This window comes from Ipomoea triloba, chromosome 2, assembly GCF_003576645.1.
Source record: "Ipomoea triloba cultivar NCNSP0323 chromosome 2, ASM357664v1".
Taxonomy (NCBI): Eukaryota; Viridiplantae; Streptophyta; class Magnoliopsida; order Solanales; family Convolvulaceae; genus Ipomoea; species Ipomoea triloba.
Window position 1 is genome coordinate 14,860,267 of NC_044917.1, and position 20,333 is coordinate 14,880,599.

The 20,333-nt window shown below is 35.1% G+C and overlaps 2 protein-coding genes and 1 pseudogene across 2 annotated transcripts; 1 reads left to right on the forward strand and 2 right to left on the reverse strand.

Moving 5' to 3' along the window:
• Positions 1 to 2,958: 2,958 nt before the first annotated feature.
• Positions 2,959 to 4,561, reverse strand: LOC116010801 (protein ALP1-like). Its single transcript, XM_031250309.1, has 3 exons — positions 4,256 to 4,561; positions 3,925 to 4,156; positions 2,959 to 3,161 (listed from the first exon to the last, which is right to left on the reverse strand). The coding sequence occupies exons 1-3, from the start codon at positions 4,559 to 4,561 to the stop codon at positions 2,959 to 2,961; spliced, it is 741 nt and encodes a 246-aa protein (XP_031106169.1).
• A 709-nt stretch (positions 4,562 to 5,270) lies between these two features.
• On the reverse strand, positions 5,271 to 9,083 carry LOC116010802 (annotated as a pseudogene).
• Positions 9,084 to 15,535: 6,452 nt separating this feature from the next.
• Positions 15,536 to 16,339, forward strand: LOC116009769 (oleosin 16 kDa). Its single transcript, XM_031248899.1, has one exon. It carries the CDS (start codon positions 15,634 to 15,636, stop codon positions 16,120 to 16,122), a length of 489 nt encoding a protein of 162 aa, XP_031104759.1. The 5' UTR covers positions 15,536 to 15,633; the 3' UTR covers positions 16,123 to 16,339.
• The last annotated feature ends 3,994 nt before the right edge of the window (positions 16,340 to 20,333 follow it).

Genomic DNA, 20,333 nt, shown 5'->3' on the forward strand with positions numbered 1-20,333 from the left:
GCATCTCAACTCAATTTAGAATTTACAACAAAAGCAATTCTCGTTCGCTTGGTGCGAACATATGCAATACTTGAAAGCAATAAAACAAAATGAGTCAATAGTATAGAGTGCTTATTTCAAGATGCCGAGGTTAGTTGATAGTTAAATAAGAATTTGTACTATTGTGTACTGTATTGTAATTTTTAAAGGTTTTATTTCTTGGTTAAGGATTTAGGGCACTTTTATACATGCCCACATATCTAAGGAGCATGTATAGAAAGATACCATTAAGTATAAGGAGTAGGGTATACAGTATAAAAAACTTTCTTTGTATCACCAATTTCTTGAAATACAAGACCAACTTGCATCGTTATATCCTTAAGTTTAAGCACGATACTTTGGTTAAGGAGTACAAGTGTGATGATTTTCCTAACCAAGTGTTTAGTATTCAATCTTTTTCCTCACTTCTTCTCAAACAAGATATTGATGAGAAAGTGTTGTAGGTATGCTATTTTTTATTAGTTATTCGAATTTATACTTTTTGATATATTATTCTAACTAAGCATGTTTAATTTTTAGATGTGATTGGCAGAGTTGTAGAAATATACTCTCCCTTGGAGAGAAATGTTGGTGGAAGGACTACTAGATTAATTGAGTTTATGCTTGAAGATGCAAAGTAAGTACAATAATTTATATTTTTTCTGTGTGCGTATTCAATCTCCCTTTATTATCTGTATATGGTGCATATTATGTATTTTCAGTCAAAATCAACTGCATTGTACTATGTGGGATGATCACATGCTGCTACCATATTTTAATTCAAGCTCACTAGAGCCACTCATACTTTTGGTCCAGCTATGCAGGGCTAAGATTCTTGACACTAAGTTTTTTTTTTCCTCAATTGTAGTTATTGGTTTTATTATTAGATTATTAGATTGTGACCAGTTTACTTTTAAATTTTAAGATGGCGAGGTTCGAATTTCTAGCTCTTTTGATGCAACAAAGCTCTGGTTCAATCGTCACTCTCACGAGTTTGCTTCTTTTGTAGAGAGGTAATTGTTATTGTAGTGTAGTGCATTTTAAGAGATTACAAATTTGTTTTGTTATTTTTCCATCTATTCTGATATATGATCTACTTATGCATGTTTTCCAGTTTACCCTCTAATTGTACTCCTATATGAATAATGAATTCTGAGTCTAGACTATCTTTAGTTAAGTCATTGCGGTCATGTTCAACTTCTGAGATTGTGGTTACCAGCATTGAAGAAGTATATAGAAGAAACGAGGTAAACTAAAATTTTGTATTTTAATCCTTCTAGAAGTATACAGTTCAGCTATTAACATGAGTATTATTCTTGCAGTTGTGTGAATACCAGATTGCTGCTAAAATTCTAGGTGTTGAGTCTTTGGTTAAGTGGTATTACATTTCATATAAGGGTAACAGTTATGACAAAAAGTTAGTCCCCGTGATAGTTTGATGTATTGTAGTAAGTGTGCGAGAAGTTAGCATGAGGGGTGTACCAAGTATAGGGGTGGTAGTACGTGTAAGAGACAATTCTATGGATATATGCTCCTTTGTTGCTATGAGATCAAGAGTGTTCATATTTAGTAGGCAGTCCTGCTGCCAGTTTAAGAGAGAAGTATAGTGTGGTAAGTGAATTTTTGTTAGTTAGTACTTCTTTTTTACAGATGAAATCATAGTATATGATTAATTAAAATTCCATACATAGGAATATAAAAATATTCCACTTGAGTTGGGGTCCCTTATTGCAATGACTTTGCTGTATAGGATTGTGATGAAAAATGAGCAGATTGAAAGTCTGCATTATGCATTTGTTGTGTTAGAAATTGTCAAGGATAGTTGTTTTGTTGCCAAGTATTGTGGTAATTTGATTTGTGATAGTGAAAGGGCCGTTGGTTCACCATTTTGTGTGGTCTGGGAAGTACAAATCACATTGATGAGGTATAGCTGCCAAACTATTTAATTCTATTTTATATATTTTGTTTGGCTTTTTTTTTGTTTAACTATTTTATTGTGTTTCCAGGATTTCTTTGTAATTGATGGGTATGATGTTGTAAATTTGGGTGATGATTCTGATGAGAGATTTGAGGGGAATAATGGTGGTTCTATGAATGGGCATGTTGGTGATGAATACACACATGTTGCAGTATATAGATTTAAATCTGTTTAACATAAGTAACATATTGTTGTAAAAGGTTATGCCCGATGGCCTTTAAGCCCCTATTCGGTGAATTGTAGGTAATATCAAAGTATATGCTAGCAAAGTGGTATGAAGAGTAGAGACAGTGATAGGGAGAATATCAATAGATTTCATTGACCCCCAACAATACGACATTTGTAAGTATATATACAATACACATAGGGGGTGTTTGGCAATCAACTGGTTATAGAAAAGTGTTTGGTAAATTAGCTGTTAACTGATAGCTGATTGTATCTAAAATGACCTATAAGGGCATTGTGTTAATTTCTTAATTTTTGTATTACTTTTACAATTTATTTTCTTTAAATACCTATACAATTTATTTGTATTTATTATTAATTATTATTGTTGTTGTTGTTGTTTTTGTTATTATTATTATTATTATTTTTTTATTATCAATAAAATGTTAACTGTTAATTTTTTTGTTTGATTATTAATAATGTTACAATTATAGAGGAAGACTTTGTAATTAATAATAGTTGAACATCAAGTGGTCAAGTGGCATCCGGTGTCCCGATTAACACTTCCACATAGATGATGGGAGTGGGTTCGAGCCTCAGTGGAGTCAACTGTTGATTAACAGAGTCAGTAGTACAATTAATACAAGTTATACTTGATGTAATGTTATCACGAATAATCGTCATTTCTCGGGTTCTCATATTATCATCAGTGTAATGCAAAACATGAGCAAATAAGTCTATTTTGATCCATTAATGAATATATTGGCATTTTTTACAATATCTTCCACCGAGCCCTCTCAATGCAACTTCTTAAAGAACAATATCTTCCACCGAGCCCTCTCAATGCAACTTCTTAAAGATGAATGAGCTTGATTAAATACTTCTTGAGATCCCCTTGGGTTTGCTCCACGAAACTCTGATTGATGATATCTAGTATTGGAGTAAGGTGTTAAATATCCATTTCTTTCCGGGAAGCCTTTATCCACTAAGTAATACTTCCCTACATGTATATAAAAGTTAAAATAAATTATAAGTATATTTAAATGTCCTTCAATATGTGTAAGCAGGGCCGTATCTGAGTATGTCTAACATGTGCGATCGCACATTGGGGGCCCCATATTTAAAAAAAAGTTTATATGCATATATAATTTATAAAAATTTAGGCTAAATGTATGAAGATTGGACTAATTTGTGACAAGATGAAATTGAGCCTAATTGACAATTGCTTTAAAACCCTACACACACACACACACACACACACACACACAAACACACTAATCCAAAAATATTGCCAATTCCGTTCGGCAATTATATTTCATAAATCATAATCACACTTCTCAATTAGACAATTAGAAAATTCTCAATTTTCAACCGTATAAAATATGGCAATACCGTAACAAAATTTGACAATTCGACAATTTCCAATTCACATTTCGGTAATTTCGTAGATCGTAGATTGCAACTCAACTGATTCTTCAATTCTTCGTTGAAAATAAACTTTTGGAAGAAGTTGGTTGATAATTTTGCATCTAAATGTGCGCGATGCATGTCACTTTTTAAATAAAATTTTATATGTATTTTTTATACAATATTTATATTTTGGTACAACTTTTTGAGCAATTATTATTTATATATAGAAATTACTCGAAAAAAAAGGGTCCATATTAAGATATAGCACAGGGCCCCAATTTTTATTGGAACGGCCCTGTGTGTAAGTATATTTAACCATAATAGTAATTAATGAAACAAACTTTTTAAACTACCTTGTGGTGGCTTAGGGAACTTGAGACTTGGATTACTAATCGTATCAAGAAAAATGCGAGCATCATGTGTTGATCCCTCCCATCCTGTTAAAACATCCGTGAATAACAAATCAAAGTCACACGCTGCTAAGACATTGGTAGTTGGAATCCCTTTCCTTCCTCTATATCTCATTTGATCTTCCTCTCTTATAGTTATTGCAATATGTGTGCCATCAATAGCTCCAATGCAATTCTAATTTAAGACAAAAAAAAAGTGGCATATATTAATTCACATATTGATGTAACAAATATATACATAAGAATGAGATGAACAACATATTAATTCACTTACTTTAAAATGTGGCATATATCTATTATCATTAGCAATTTGTGGTGGTATCTCCTTGAACTCGTGATCTTTTGGTACAAGCATATCTCTTGAGAATCCATCCATGGCATTCAACACTTCTTTAATAATTCTACTCATAGTTTCACCGGAATATTGAAAGCGTTCTTGAGTATCTCTATTAGAAGCACCCTTACTAAGCACATATACAAATATACCAAGTTTCTCTATAGTTGAGACCCTATTCGAAGCTCTCAAACCATACTTGGTTTCTAAATCTACACATAAATGGCGAAATGTATTTGGCTTCATTCTAAATACATTAAAACACCGTTTCTCATAACCATTCATTAATTCATTCATCCATCTTTCTCCAGTTAAACATGAAGTCATGCATGGCTCCTTGTAAATATGTTTCAAAAAGTATACACACATATACCCGGTCATACAAGCTAAGCCACCAAGTCCCAAAATTCATCCTCACTGTCCACGTACTCCTTAATTATGATAAGTTTCCTAATTTGCTCAGTATTATCCATGTCTTGTTGCCTACACACAAATTAGTATATTAACTATAAAATTCTCATTCATACTGTTAGAAATCATAAAAAAATTACATAATATTAACTATAGAATTCCCATTCATACTGTTAATAACCACAAACCAATTACATAACATTTAGTATATTAACTATAGAATTCTCATTCATACTGTTAATAACCACAAACCAATTACATAAAATTTGGTATAGAATAAGAATACATAATAGTTCATTAAATAAGAAATTACATAAGAGTTCATAAAATAAGAAAGAGAAAATTGCCATTTTGGTCCAATGACTATTGTAGTAGTGTTAATTGCTATCCGCGACTTTCAAAAATGTTAATTACGTACCATAACTATGCATTTTTTCTCAATTTTGGTCTAGCTGGCCAAATTGCCGACCAAAACTTACCGGAAAAAATAAAACCAACTTTTATCCTTAATTGACAAGGGTAAAATAGTCTTTTCTTGTTTTTATTATTTGGTCTCCGCCGGGAGAGCATCCAACGGGCATGGCCGACTAGCATCCAATCTCACCCATGGCTTCCCTTTCCCACTCCAATGTAGGAGGCTCACCGGGCCAAGATGGAGATCCCAGCAGAGCCCGCGAAAGTTGTCTCCGCCGAGCCCGTGTTGGTTCCACCGGGGAAATGTTTTCCGGCAAAGACTAGGAGAAAAGACGGCAGTGAACCCAATTCGTAAATTCTCATTCTTTTTTGGAGTTCCATCCATTCTTCGATCTTGGTCGTGAAATCCTCTGTTCGCCACCGGTCAAGATCGATCACCATAACGCCGGTGTTGAAATAACACGGCCGCTGGTGTTAAGGAGAGGGAGGGGTTTGACCAGAATGTCGGGGTGAAATAGGCCGTGAAATTCGCGTTGCAGTATTCCGGCGCGGCGAGCACGGCGGCGAGTTTGGCGATGTCGTCGACGAGGACGAGGTCGGAGTCGATGTACACCACGCGCCGGACGCAGAGCGGGAGGATGTTGTCCAAGTAGCTACGTGCGTAGTTGAGAGGGCAGTCGAGGGCGGAGCGGATGGAGGTCGAGATTAGCCCGGCGACGGTGGAGTCGTCGAACCAGTAAACTTGAAACTTCAGGTACGGGAACGACGACAACAGATGAGTTGATGACGTTGGATTTGTTAAGCCAATACCGGCGACTTTGCTTCCACTGAAGCATTCATCGGCAACCTGCTGTTTTCAAAGACCAAATAATAAAAACAAGAAAAGACTATTTTACCCCTATCAATTAAGGATAAAAGTTGGTTTTATTTTTTCCGGCTAGTTTTGGCTGGCAATTTGGCCGGCTGGACCAAAATTGAGAAAAAATGTATAGTCATGGTACGTAATTAACATTTTTGAAAGTCGCGGATAGCAATTAACACTACTACAATAGTCATTGGACCAAAATGGCAATTTTCTCAATAAGAAATTACATAAGAGTTCATAATAAGACAACAGTAAATTACATAACAGTTCATACATAAAAATTCATACATAACCACTACTACTAAAGCAAAATACAGAATACTACCAAAGCAAAATACATAATAGTCCATTCATAACCATTAATGCTTGTTTTCTTTCTCATACAAGAACTTGATGTAGTCCACGCTCACCTTATCATCTGGTAATCCAAAGAGAACATATCTTTTCTTTGGATCTTCAATTAGCGTACAAGCAAAGAAAAATTCTGGGGTGCCAAATTCCAAACCGGGCAAAACATACAATTTTGCCAATGCATCCGTAATTTCATTAGGACTTGGGTTTTTCATTGAATTCAAAACATCCATAAGTGACATACTCACATCCTTAGATACATTAGCTCTTTCTCCAATAATTTGCAACATACTATCAAGTTTCTCAAACAATGTTGCAACCGCTCCTCATTTTTTAGTGGTTTTAGCCCTTGCACGCTTACTACTTTGTAAAGAATTAACCTCTAAAACCCTCTTACCTCTATTTTTTTCACTTCTCTCAAATTGTGTATCTTGAGGGTTAGGTATAGACTCTGTCCACACATCATCCCATGTATTATAATCATTATCATCACCATGAGTCTCATCCATGTCACCAAGATCAACATGGGGAGTATCATTACAAGGAGGAGAAGGAACATAGACTTCATCACTTTCATGTTGCAAATGTCCTTGCGGGGGATCAAATACTGGATTAAACTTAAGTGCTCCTTGAGCATAACAACCAAAAATTTGATCCATCTTAGTTTCTAGTTCAAAATCAAACCCTTCTTCCTGAAAAGCCTCAAACTTTGAATTTTCCTTAATTTTCAAATCCCACCACTCATCAGTAGCACTAATAGTTCCCTTCTCAGGATCCCATCCTAATCCTGTTTCTCTTCCTTTGAGTTGTTTCCACAAACCCCATCTAGTTCTCATCCAATCTACCTTGTTTTTTAGTTTCATTTTATCCCATTTAAGGTTTGTATTTTTTTGAAATTCTGGTTCTATCTTCTTCCACAGTAACCTTCGGGAGGTTACCCCACCGTTTTTCCCTTTACTCTTTTCAATATATTGTAAACAAAGATCACAAAGAATGTGAAGCTGTTCTTTTGACCAACTAACCCTGCTTGAATCTTTATCATGTTGGTTTTCATTGTTGTTCTCACTTTGACCTTCAAGTACATTTTTTTTTCGATTCAGTGCCATCTAAGTAACATAATAATAAATTAGTGTCTACTTGACTATTCATGAAAAAAAAACAGAACACTAGAAAACCATAACAATATAACATACATCCATAGGAAATCAGAAAATGTATACCCAGCAAACCATCAAATATATACCTAAAAATAAGAACTCTAATTTAAGCATTGCATTTATTAAATACTCACCTAAACTAACCACAAATTAAAGATAACTCACCACACAACTACTTTAATGTCAAAATATAAATTCACACAGTTCAATTTTATTTTTTTTAAAGTAGAACACGAAAATAAAAAAATTAAACTAGAAAATATGTACACAGGAAACCATAAAATATTTACCTATAAATACATACTTTACAAATGACATTTGCTGGACAAGAAAACACATTTTAATCTTTGATTTTGCATGAGCTAATTCGGCAGTGGGAGAAAACCAACAAAAAATAGGCATTTTCCATTTAACACAAGTGGATTGGAGAGAAAGATATATGGAGGGGATGAATTAACCTTGGAGAGTAGGAGTGGTGGCCGGCGATTGGAGAGAAACAGTGAGGACCGGCCGGTGAGAGCACCTTGGACCGGGAAGAGTACAGTAGTGGCGACCGGTGTGAGACGGTGGATCGGAGAAAGTAGTTGCGAAGGTGAGCAAGCACAAGTGAGAAGAAGCAACAATCGGAAGTGAGAAGAGGCAGAACGGAAGTGACGATGCGAATGAGTGAAATGACAGAGGTGAATTAGATTAGGGATTTACATGGGGATAGAAGAGTCTTTTTATAATTAATTTACAATAATCTGATTGCAAACGCTGGGTACATAAGCGTTTTATATTTTGGATGATTGGGCCAACAGCTAATGCCAATAAGCTATTTGCCAAACACTCCAAATCAGCTTATTCATGGGTCAAACAGCTAAATTGAGTCAAATCAGCTATTTTTTGGCTGATCAGCCACTAACCAAACACCCCCATATAATGGATACAATAATGACATGCTTACTTACCGGACTGTTACGTCTGTCACAATAGAAGTAATGTCCACATTGATATATTTATAACACTCCCCATTGGACATTATTTGTCCATAATCTTGCCTCGTTAAAATTTTGTTAGGAAAACCCTATGGGAAAAACCTAGACAATAAAAGAGCACAAGGTATTTGGATAGTATATTTGAATATCATTCATGCCTCGTTAAAAACTTCACTAGAAAAACCACGTGGGAAAAACCTAGTTGAAGAAAAGAGTTCATGATATTTGTAAACTCATATATTGTGCTGGTTGCTTCAGTAAAAACCTTAACTTAAGAAAACCCTGTGGGAAAAACTTACTTAGGAAAAAGAGTACAACCATAAGCTTTCAAGGCATAATCTTTAGGATTTCGGGGTTCGTCTATTTAAGTATTTATTTGCAACTTTCCCCATCGACATTACTATATCATAATCATGCCTCGTTAAAACCACACTAGAAAAACCCAACGAGAAAAACCTAGTGAGAAAAAGAGTACAAGATATGTATGCATTCATATGTTGCAAAAGAGTACAACTGATAATTATTTAAGATCCAATCTTTAGGATTTTTAAGTCCAATTCTTCAGGATTGATCCGAGTAAATGTACTTCCCATCTCCCCCTGAAGATAACAATCTTCAAGTTCTACATAATAAAATCATGGTTTCAGAAGTGTAGAGATGGGATATGGTGCAATCTTCAGGATTGTCACTAGAAGTTAACATTTTATACAATAATCTCGTCACTTTTCTGGAGCTTATGTGGTATTCCTTAAACATACCCACTTATAACTTTGTACCAAGTGGCCTATGAAAAACACACATTGGTTTTATTGCATAGATTTATAAATCGAAGATACTGTAGGATATTTTGAATACTTAATTGTAAGAAGAGCACAATGAGTTGTTAGTAATTTCATTGTAAGCACAATGTCAGTCCTAATGCGTTCATGAAACTTCTGGTTCTACAGTAGTGCTCCAATAACAATGAAGTAATGGACTTCCAATCCCAAAATGTCCTCATTATCTTCTTTGAGTCTAAATGGTCATTTATCTACTTCAAGAGATTATTGGACAACCGTTAGTGTAATAAGTCAATGATACTTATTCATATAAAATATGTCAAAGATATTTTTTCAAAATAGAATAACTAGTGTATAAAATTCCTTTCAGGGAAATACTCGATCTGCAAGTCGAGATAATACTTAGTTTTCCAAGTCTTTTATTTCCAAAATTCGTCTTTAGAACATGAGCTAATATCATTAAGCTCGTTATGATGCTTATAACACCAACATAGGTTGAAATAATAAATAAATAATTCGATTAGTAGCCTCTTAATAAGTACCTAATGGTACATATTCATTTTTTACATTTTCCTACTTCAGGAGGAAATTACTTAGTTAATTTGCTTTACTATTTCAAGTTAAGTAAAGCCTTTGTACTACAACAACAAACATGTTGTGAGATTTTCAATCTTTCATTTTGAAAATTATAAATCCATCAAGGATTTCTCAAATAAACATATTAGTGTCTAATGACCCATAATCTTATGGTCATGACTTTAATAAGCTTCATATCAAAATTTATTATTATTATTCTGCCAATTATGTAGCGGAACTTTTAATAATCATTATGAGATAGTATATTAAAATCAATTTTTAGGGTCTCTATGTGAACCCTAGTGTTACAAAACTCGCTTTATATTATACCACCTCATCATTCTCATTTTCCTTTCACACCATTTGTTAACCTAAATGGTTAATACCTTTAATGATGCCCAAAAATGATTATACTAGCGAGTCGAGATATATATGCCTTAATTGCTCTTTTTATACGTTAATAAATTTAGGCGCTTCTAACACCTAGTTCTGGATCCAGATTGTCATATAATATGAGCAATTTAAAGGCAATTTGTGTTGTTGACAACTTATAACATTTTCAAGAATTTATCCCATAAAAGTAATTTTCAAAATTAACCAGATTATAATCATTTCTCAATGATATTTATATCTGGTTGTTCCGCACCCCAGTATTATGATTATTTGGTGTTGTTAGAAACCTGAGCTCTTGATTTTTTATGATACCAAAAGCCAGAGGAGACCCCCCAATTTTACATTGTCTTTGTTGCTTTTTTACTTATAGGCCGAATACTCAATAGAACTCTTAGTAATGAGTTCATGACCAAATACGAGGAAACTATTGGCCGAAGACTTAGAGACATGAATGCCGAAGACTTGAAGACATGAAGGCCGAAGACTTAGAAGAATTCAAGGCTGAAGACCTACCAAGAAAAATCAAGAAGACCAAGGCCGAATACTGGAAGGGTCAGTCTCTTGAGAAGACCGAATGATCAAGTTGATTCATTCGAGGAGATAATGAGAGAATGATAAGGTCAATCATTCTCATGAGCTTCTAAGGCATGAGTTAATATTCACTCATAAGGACAAGTCTAGAGACATTCTCTGGAAGTTTGTCTTGTCCATAGCCTTGATTTTGTGGATGATCATTGTCAAACGAATTCTAGGAAGCAATCCCAAAGAACATTAAATGTTATGTCCTTTTGTGTAAGACATATAACAAATTGTCTTTACACTAAAGTAGACAAATGGCTAAAAAGGTACTGACATCCGGATGTGACAACTTTACCCAGCGGATATTACACACTAGTCATAGGTTTTGAAATTTGATTTCCCTCCAATGGACTCAAATTTCATGGCTATAAATACCCAAGCTCCCTTCCATTTGAAGTGGTTGGTTTTATACGTGAAATAGGCTCATTTAAGCTCTCAAGAAATTCAAAGTGAGCAAAAATATTCGAAAAAACTCAAACTCTCAATCCAGATTTTTAGAGAAATCTTGTGATTATGAGCATAAATATAATATGTGCAGTCCAACTATCAGCTTAGGCTTTTAGTTGAGATGGAGCACATACTTTAATTTGGTATCAGAGCCATGCAAAAGATCATGGGTTCGAATCTCCGCGTCACCCTCAAAAAGAGACTTCCACGTGTTGCGCTTGGAATCCACCACACACGTTGAGGGGGCGTGTGAGCATAAATATAATATGTGCAGTCCTTAGGCTTTTAGTTGAGATGGAGCACATGTTTTAATTGTGATACTCAAGTGTTGATTCAAGAAGCTCAAAGCCAAGATTTCCAAGTTGGAGAAAAGTTCAACCATCTTCAACCAACCTCTACTTAGAAGAAGTAGAAAGAGGCGAGGCGGAGAAGACTAAACCTTCAATAGCGTGGTTGCCTAGCTTTGTGATCAAAGGAGCGCGTTGAGAGGATATTGTACTATAAACGGAGATAATAGTGCAATCCTTCAAAAGTTGTGAAGAAGAGTGGAGTAGGCTTCATTAACAGCCGAACCACTATAAAAATCTCTCTCTCCCTTACTCTCTTATTTACTGCTTTTATCTTTTGCTTAGCATACTCACGAACCAAGCCTAACATTTTCATATCTATCAAAACCGTGCAAAGTAAAGAACATTTAACAACTTTATTTCTGCTGCTTAAAACTCTAATAAAGTATTAACTCCTTTAAGGGTTTCTCTTTGTGAAAATTTTCTAAAACCTAGTGAGTTTATTCAACCCCCCCCCCCTCCCCTTTTAGACTCACTCCTTCACCTATCGGGACCAACAGGTGCACCTATAATTTTTACAGGGTTTTCTCGTCTTCTAGACGATCGTATTAAAGATATAACTCTAAGATTTTTCAAGAGTGACAAAATTCTTACTAGATCTAGTTATTGTGACAAAATTCTTACTAGATCTGGTGCCAATGAGTATTGGTAGATATATGGTCCAATTTGGGGAATGTGTATAAGACCTAGTCACTCTTTTATGAAATAGATTTATTTGTCATATTATAATTGATTTCCTTCTGAACTTTCAATTCAGTCTAATTAGTACATGATTTAATTTTCGAAGATCATTTTCATTCCATGAAATTTCTCGACATACCATTTCAATTTCATCATATCTCCCCCTAATGTCGTGAACCGATCTTCATGCAGTCAGTGTATCCATTGTGTCTCTCTGAGGGGCAATATTTGAGACAACATTTGGAGGTTGGTGGTTATGTAATAGAATGGACTGCATACATAAGAATAGAAACGCAGATTGAAAAATGTGTGATTTGAAACCACGTATTAGATGTAAGGGGGAATAGGGATATGTTGTGTGCCAAAGTTTTATAATTAAAGTAGCAGCATGAATACTACTTTTCCCCAACAAGTATCCGGCACATCGGATTTTTGAAAAATAATTTAAACTTATTTAAGGAGCTAAACCATTATATTGAATACATAAGGTACGTGATGCTCCACCTTAATGCCCAACCTCATAAAAAACGAAAAATTAGGCGTTTTCAAGTATTAGTCATCCATTCGAACATGTTTAAACAACCGACTCATAGGAAGTTTAGTGCATGGAACTTCAAGTCAGATTGTTTTCTGCCATTAACAATATAGGTTATGATAAGGTATTTGAATTTATGAATTTTTTGTATAAAAGGGCAGCTCTACCGGAACCCACCAAGGAAACCTTATCAATAGAAATTAGAGGTTCACATAAAGATCATCTAAAAAGGGAACATCACTAAAATGATGTTGAATGAAAAAGTAGTTTATTAATATTACCAACAAGATCATTTGCTTCAGGCAAAGCTACTTAATTAGATTCAACATTGTGATGTTCATTTATGTTTCAATAAAATGCGTCTGGTTTTGCACGCACGTGAGCAGTACCTTTTACACCCATACGTGAAGCATAACTTACTGTTGGGACAAAGTTATGACTTTATGGTTGTTTTTTTTTTTGTCAAGTTGGATCATTTTTGCTTTTTATTCAAGTTCCGGGACTGATTGTTGTTGCCACCTCGGTCATACCTCTTTCCCATCTTCTTCCGCAACCCCTCTTGGTGTTGCACTAGTAGGTGACATTTGTGTGCTTGGGCATCTGTGCAGAGCCAGTTGGGCATGCATTATATATTTGCATCAACAGGTATTTGAGCTTCTACAGTTATGGGAGGAGGGTGGTGAGGAAAAGAAGACAAGGTCTCGGTAATCAAATCCGTGCTAGAGACATTCTGCTTACACAACTTTAGTTGGGTCACAATTGTGCATATAACTGATTTAGGATCAGTCATTTGACTTATAATTTTGAAAGATCAAGGTGAGACAGACAAATTGTGATTTTAGAAAGGACCATGAATATGTACTAGTCAAAATTATCCTTCGGTGATTTCTATAGGCACATGGGTCCTTTATGGGAAGGAATGCATTTGTTAGGGATGACGTAAGAAAAATTAAGGAGTTAGCTTTTTGAGCCACATCGCTCATGGACTTCTTAACGATATAAATTATAATATCAAGAGGCCATGTGAAACAATTGCTCCTGTCTAGAACAAGTGTATACAACTTTCAAAGAAAAAATCTATGTATACTAAGTCTAGCTAAATCTGAAGGTCCATTTGTAAAGCATAACTATATATTATGCTAACAGAATATGCATAGGAATTTATAAAATCATATTGTCCAAATAAAGTGCACAAAGTAACAATTTAATATATGAGCATATTTAACAATAAATTCAAATAATAAATTGAATGGAAATTTGAAAATAATATAGTTCTCAATTTTGCAAAAATAAAAAATAAAAAATTGCTAGCCCATATACTTTTAAGAAAAAACGCTTCTGGTGTTATTAGACTTAATAAAGGGCAATTTACCAAACGGTTTCGAATAAAACCGAAGAGACCATTATTGATAGACCCAAAATAATTTATACATGTATATGTATATCATAAAAGATTTAAATAATCATAGACCCAAAATATAATATTAGCATGAAACTTGATCCAAAATTAATATTAAGGGCCCAAATAAAGAGGAAAATTTGACTTGCATTGGGTCCAAAAATTAAAGGAAGTCCAGAATATAACAAATAGGTCCATAATCAATTTATTCCCTTAACCAAAAGAAATCTAGCAGTAACAAAGGAAGGAGCTCTCGACCGCAATCGACAGAGAAAAGGGAGGACTGACGACGCATAGATCGTAATCGACAGAGTAAAGTCGTCGTCACCATCCCTGCCTGACGCACAGATCGCCGCCGCTATTGCCGCCCGACGCACAGACCGCCAAGAGCGAGAGAGAGATAAAACAGAGGCGATCCGATGGAGAGAGAAAAAAAAAAAAAAGGCATCGCCGGCCTATCCACCGCGCTGGGTCGCAGTACGTATATACTGAAAAAAAACGCACCTTAAAAGGAAAGCCAATCACCACTCAAGTTTCAACAATTAAACACGCACCTTAAGCTCAAAACACCGCACCTTAAACACAAAAATCACGCACGTTAAGAAGGGAAATCACGCACCTAAAGCTTTAGACCGACGCACTTAAGTTTCAACAACTAACGCATCCACGCACCTTAAGAAGAAAAATCACGCACCTTAAGTTTGACCCATATGAAAAATGATCAAATTGCCACGATATTTTTTTTAAAATATTGTTAATCATGAACGTTAATTTTGACAAGATCAATGGCTCTCCATACACACATATGTATATATAATATATGTATTATATATATATATATATATATATATATATATATATATATATATATATATATATATATATATATAATATGACATATACTTACCCGCGCGTACTATTTATTTATTTATTTATTTTTATTATAGTTAGTTGTTTAGGCGCTAGACGTTATTCTATCGCCCGACTAGTGCCTAGTGAAACTATGATATAGACAATTAAGATGATTGCAGCACATTCATTCACTTAATTTGTGTCAAAATTTTAAGTGCATGTCAACATGCACTTGTTTGAATTTATTAAATAAATAAAAAAGAAAAGAAATGATAGATGAGAGATGGATCCTAGTTTTGATGAGAAGAGAAAAGAAAAGGTCCAAGCTTCAGTTAGCCTCCCACGTGTGGCCATGCTTGCATGGGGTTTCGCGGCTGGCTAACTGTATACCCCACACGTGTCTTCACATCCCATTTTTTTTATAACCTTCATTCCCAGCTACCCTTCTCACTTCCAATGCATCATTATCTCTCCTAAAATAACAAGTAACAACTCTTCTTCTTCTTCTTGTTCTAGGGCTATCTATCTTGCTAGCTAGCTCAGAATTGAATTGAAATGGCCGACATGCAATCCCTCCCCGCCCAAAATCAAAGACTGCCGCTGCAGCCACGCGCCATAGTCCCCTCCGCCACTTTCCTCCGTAGATTTCAGGACCATGCCCCCAACTCCTCTCAGATCTTCGGTTTCTTCACCTTGGTCATCTCCGCCGGGATTCTCCTTTTCCTCACCGGCCTAACCCTCACCGCCTCAATTCTCGGCCTTATCTTCTTCACCCCCTTGATCCTCATCTCCAGCCCCCTCTGGATCCCCATCGGCACCGTCCTCTTCATCGCCATCGCCGGATTCCTCTCCGTCTGCGCCTTCGCCATCGCCGCCATCCTCTCCGTCTCCTGGCTCTACCGCTACTACCGCGGCTTCCACCCGCCCGGCTCCGACCGGTTCGACTACGCCCGCAGCAGGATCGTCGACACCGCCAACCACGTCAAGGACTACGCCGGCGGCTACCTTCAAGGTAAGGTCAAGGACGCGGCTCCCGGCGCCTGATCGGACCGCCGCTAGCTGCCTGCAAGGGATATGATATGATGATGCGTACCGAACCGGGTTCAGTTTTTCTTGTTTGATATTAATTTTAATCAATCAGGCTTTGCCAGCACTATGAATACACATATGAAACTTTGTGATGGACTGATGAATATTTCCATGGAATGAAATGTATGTGTGTTGCGTGAGAAATCTAATGGCCCACATATTTTTGGTTCAATTTCATGATATATTAATATTGTTATGATTGTGGCCTGGTGATTATAGATTATGTTAATTTGGTACGTAATGATGCATCGTCCATTAATGGAGTGGTTATTATTATTATATATATTAATATTAATTGTTTGCAATAGCCAAGCAATGAAATATTTTATTGTAAATCCATCATCAAAAGCAGGGTACATGAGATCACTAGTTTAGTAGGCAATATTTAAAAAAAGAAATTACGGTTCAAATCTCAATAGTAGTAGTGTGAGGATTATGTTTAAAGTGGACAGATTTCTTGTAGACCAGACAATATTTAAAAAAAGAAATTGTGGTTTAAATCTCAATAGTGGTAATGTGAGGATTATGTTCAAAGTGAACAGATTTCTTGTGGACACTGATATTTGATCTTGTCATGAATTATATTCAAATTGAGCAGATTTGATCTTGTCATGAATTATATTCAAATTAGGCAGATTAATTTCTTATGCGCACTGGTATTTGGGCTTGTGAGCTATTGAATTAGTGATTTATATCTTTTAATCTTATGATCATTAAATTATCGTAATTTACCTCTTTCAAAATATTTGTCTGAATTAGTGATTTATATCTTTTAATCTTATGATCATTAAATTATCGTAATTTACCTCTTTCAAAATATTTGTCTCAATTTATATCTTTCAAATACCCGAGGATTCAACCTTTTCCTACAAAACTACATGAAACTTATGGAAAAGCTACATGAAACTAAGATAAGGATCGGATATGAAGCAGCTATGTATAAATTAAAGCTTTTTTCTTATTTTATTTTTATTTTTTTTATAGACAAGATATAAAGTAAAGCTTAGATTGTATATGATATTTTAACTAATTAAATCTATGGACTGCCCAAGTGGTTTTTTCTTCTTTGTTAATTAATTAATTGTTTTTTTTTTTTTCAGTTTTGTGCGTCTATTATATTGTTGATTGATTGCTCCTTTTACTTTCACTGCATCATATTACCTGGACTCGTCTCAATACTATCACTCAAGTACTTGAATTTTACTCGATACTGACTTAAAATTTTAAAAATCACAATTATATTATTATTTTTATTCCACAAACATCACACACTATGTAAAAAACGCACGATCAAAATTTTAAATATGAAAATTACAACCCTATATTCATGATTTCCTATTTCAAATGATTTCCTATTTCAAAGAATCACAACTATACACTTATCTTTTTATTTATTTATTATATAATATCCTCTATATAACTTTTTCTCCATATATAAAATATTTTCTAAGTAATATTAATTAATATCTAAATAGTCGTAAGCTTGGCATACTGCGTCACACTCAGGGCCGGTCCAAACATTTTGGAGGTCCTGGGCGAAATTAAAAAAAATGGGCCCTATATAAACAATTAAAATTAAAATTAAAATTTAATAATACTAAAAAATAATAATCTCAAATAACATGAAATACATTTATTTTCTTTAAATTGTTTCAAATTTTCATTAGATTATTCTGTTTTTTTTTTTTGAAAAATTTATTTATATCTCCTCTTTGTGATTATATTAGCTGCGTTAAAGTAAAAAAGAAAACATTGAATATTTTTAAAAAGTTCTCCTCTTTAACACAACCACAATTTTGTGGGAGCCAGCCTAAGAGAAATTGTCATTTGTGGGAATCAAACCCACATTCTCCCAAAATTCTTCCTCATAAAAATAGCTTACTTACCACTTGAGCTACCCCATTGGATTATTTTTTAATATAATTATAACAATATAATATATATGTATACATATACATATATATGGATGGGCCCCTTCTAGCATGAGGCTCTGGGCGATCGCCCAGCCCGCCCGTGCTCAGGACCGGCCCTGCATCACTACACTCCACTTTCAATTGTATATACACGTACCTTATACGTAAGATTATATTGCGACTGTCAAGACTCAATCCTATGTCCTTAGTTAGGAACTAATTAAACTATTCGAAAGGTCAATCCTATTACTTAGGAACTAATTAAACTATTCGGAAGGTCGTATAGAAGAAAAGCTTGTTTAAGGGTTTAAGGAAATATTATGCATGTTAAATTAGTTAAGAAAAATTAGTATATTCCTACTCCTATATATTGAGAAAAAGAAAAAGAAGGGAATAAAAAATTTCATTTACATTGATTTGGGTATTGACAAGGATATTGAAAATAATCAAATTCGTTATTTTTAGATATAAAAATTATTCTTCATGCCTATCCTTTTTTTGCATAAAAGAAAAGGGATTTTATATATTTTTATTTGTTTTAAAAATAAATTAAAAATTAATATTTAATTTATTCTCTGCATGGTCATAGGCATAGCCCAAGGATGACAGAACTTGTTTGAAAAAGCTAGATACTTTCGAAATAGCAACTATAAAAATATAATCTCTGTCCTCATGCACCTTCCAAATAAATTTAAAAAAAAAACAAGAAAATAAGTTTTATCTTTTGGAAATTAAAATGATGTGTGTACCTATGGATTTGCAAGCATACTAAAATGTATACACCAAGTGGGGATGATATCCACTTCTCATCCGATCATCGAAATATAAGGTAAGTCTTTTGTGAGACCGTTTTACGATCCTTGCATGTAAAATGAGTCAGGTCAAGATGAAGATTTGATGTTTATGTTAGAAAATGATACTAGCTGATGAGGTCATGGAGTCTAAAAAGTTTGTTTTATTGGCAAAGTTTTGGCTCAAGAAGAGTGAATAAGATGTTTTGTTGGGTTTAAAGGAGGGAATTAAGGAGGCTCAAAGCAAGGGAAAAGGAGGGATTACTAAGGCAAGGGGGTGCGAGAGAATTGAAGCATGTCGGCCTAAAAGGAGGGGCGATGAAAGACAACATGTCAACCCACAAGAAGGGGTCATGACCACCACTAGGCCAGGCGATTGAGCTGGCCCTGTCGCACCAATGGCGCCTCACTGAGGAGGCATGTGAAGGTGGGTGCATCACTGCACTGTACGCATGGCTTGACAACATGGGAAGGTAAGGGAGTGAAATGTCAAACCTGTGACCTTTTGGATGGTTAAACAAGCACCAACTAATCAAGCTACTTCATGTCTTTTATATGAAGGTGTACCAGCCTATACTTATTTTAATGGAGGGCTATTGTAGCAAAGTAAGGGGGCCACAACCAACTAGGTTCCCTAGGCCACGGCGTGGGCAGTAGGGGCTGAGAGTGCCCAACGAGGGGGTGAAGAAGGGGAAAGAGGGGGTGGTGAAGCGACGAAGATATATGTGCAAGACATGGAACACGTGGGTGGTGAAGGTTAAAAGAGAAAATAACCATCATACACTTGGCAAGTAGGAGAAGGATCTCAACACAAATGAGGTTCTGTATTTCTTTGGGTTATATACGCCAACTACTTCAATTTGATGCTTTAGAAACTATATATGTTAAAGGCGTATTACATTCTGGGAAAGAAGAATGGTATCTCTAAAGCAAAGATCTGACCCGAGGGGTTGTGCCCTATTTAGAGAAGCCCAACTTCAGCACTACATGAAAGCCCTTGATCAATAACACTCTTTTTGGAAACAAAGGGCCAAAGAATTCTAGCTTAAGGATGGGGATCAAAACACAAAATTCTATCATAATGCGGTGAGGTGGAGGAGACAATTGAACAGAATCCGGCGATTGAAGGACGAAAATGGCCACTGGATTGAAAGCGATAAAGATCTCCATGATCTTATTCTTAATTATTTTCACACATTATTCTCTCCGTCTAGCTGTGATCTTACCCCTGTTTTGAGCTGCCTTGAAAAAAAGATCAACATTGTCCAGAACCTTAACCTCACAAAGAAATTCAGTGGGGAGGAAATTAGAAAGGCTTTGTTTGATATGTGCCAAGATAAATCCTCAAGACCTGATGGTTTGTCCGCGGGTTTCTTTCAGCATTATTGGGACATCCTAGGGGAAGATGTGATAATGTTCTGTGAATCAGTTAGGATTTCCAAATGTGTCCCTATGGGTAGGA

Coding starts and splice junctions, on each gene's coding strand:
- LOC116010801 (XM_031250309.1), bottom strand. CDS start 4,561: ATGAAGCCAAATACATTTCGCCATTTATGTGTAGATTTAGAAACCAAG. Junction 4,157..4,255: donor GATATATGCCACATTTTAAA/GTAAGTGAATTA, acceptor GTCTTAAATTAG/AATTGCATTGGAGCTATTGA. Junction 3,162..3,924: donor GTTCCCTAAGCCACCACAAG/GTAGTTTAAAAA, acceptor ATATACATGTAG/GGAAGTATTACTTAGTGGAT.
- LOC116009769 (XM_031248899.1), top strand. CDS start 15,634: ATGGCCGACATGCAATCCCTCCCCGCCCAAAATCAAAGACTGCCGCTG.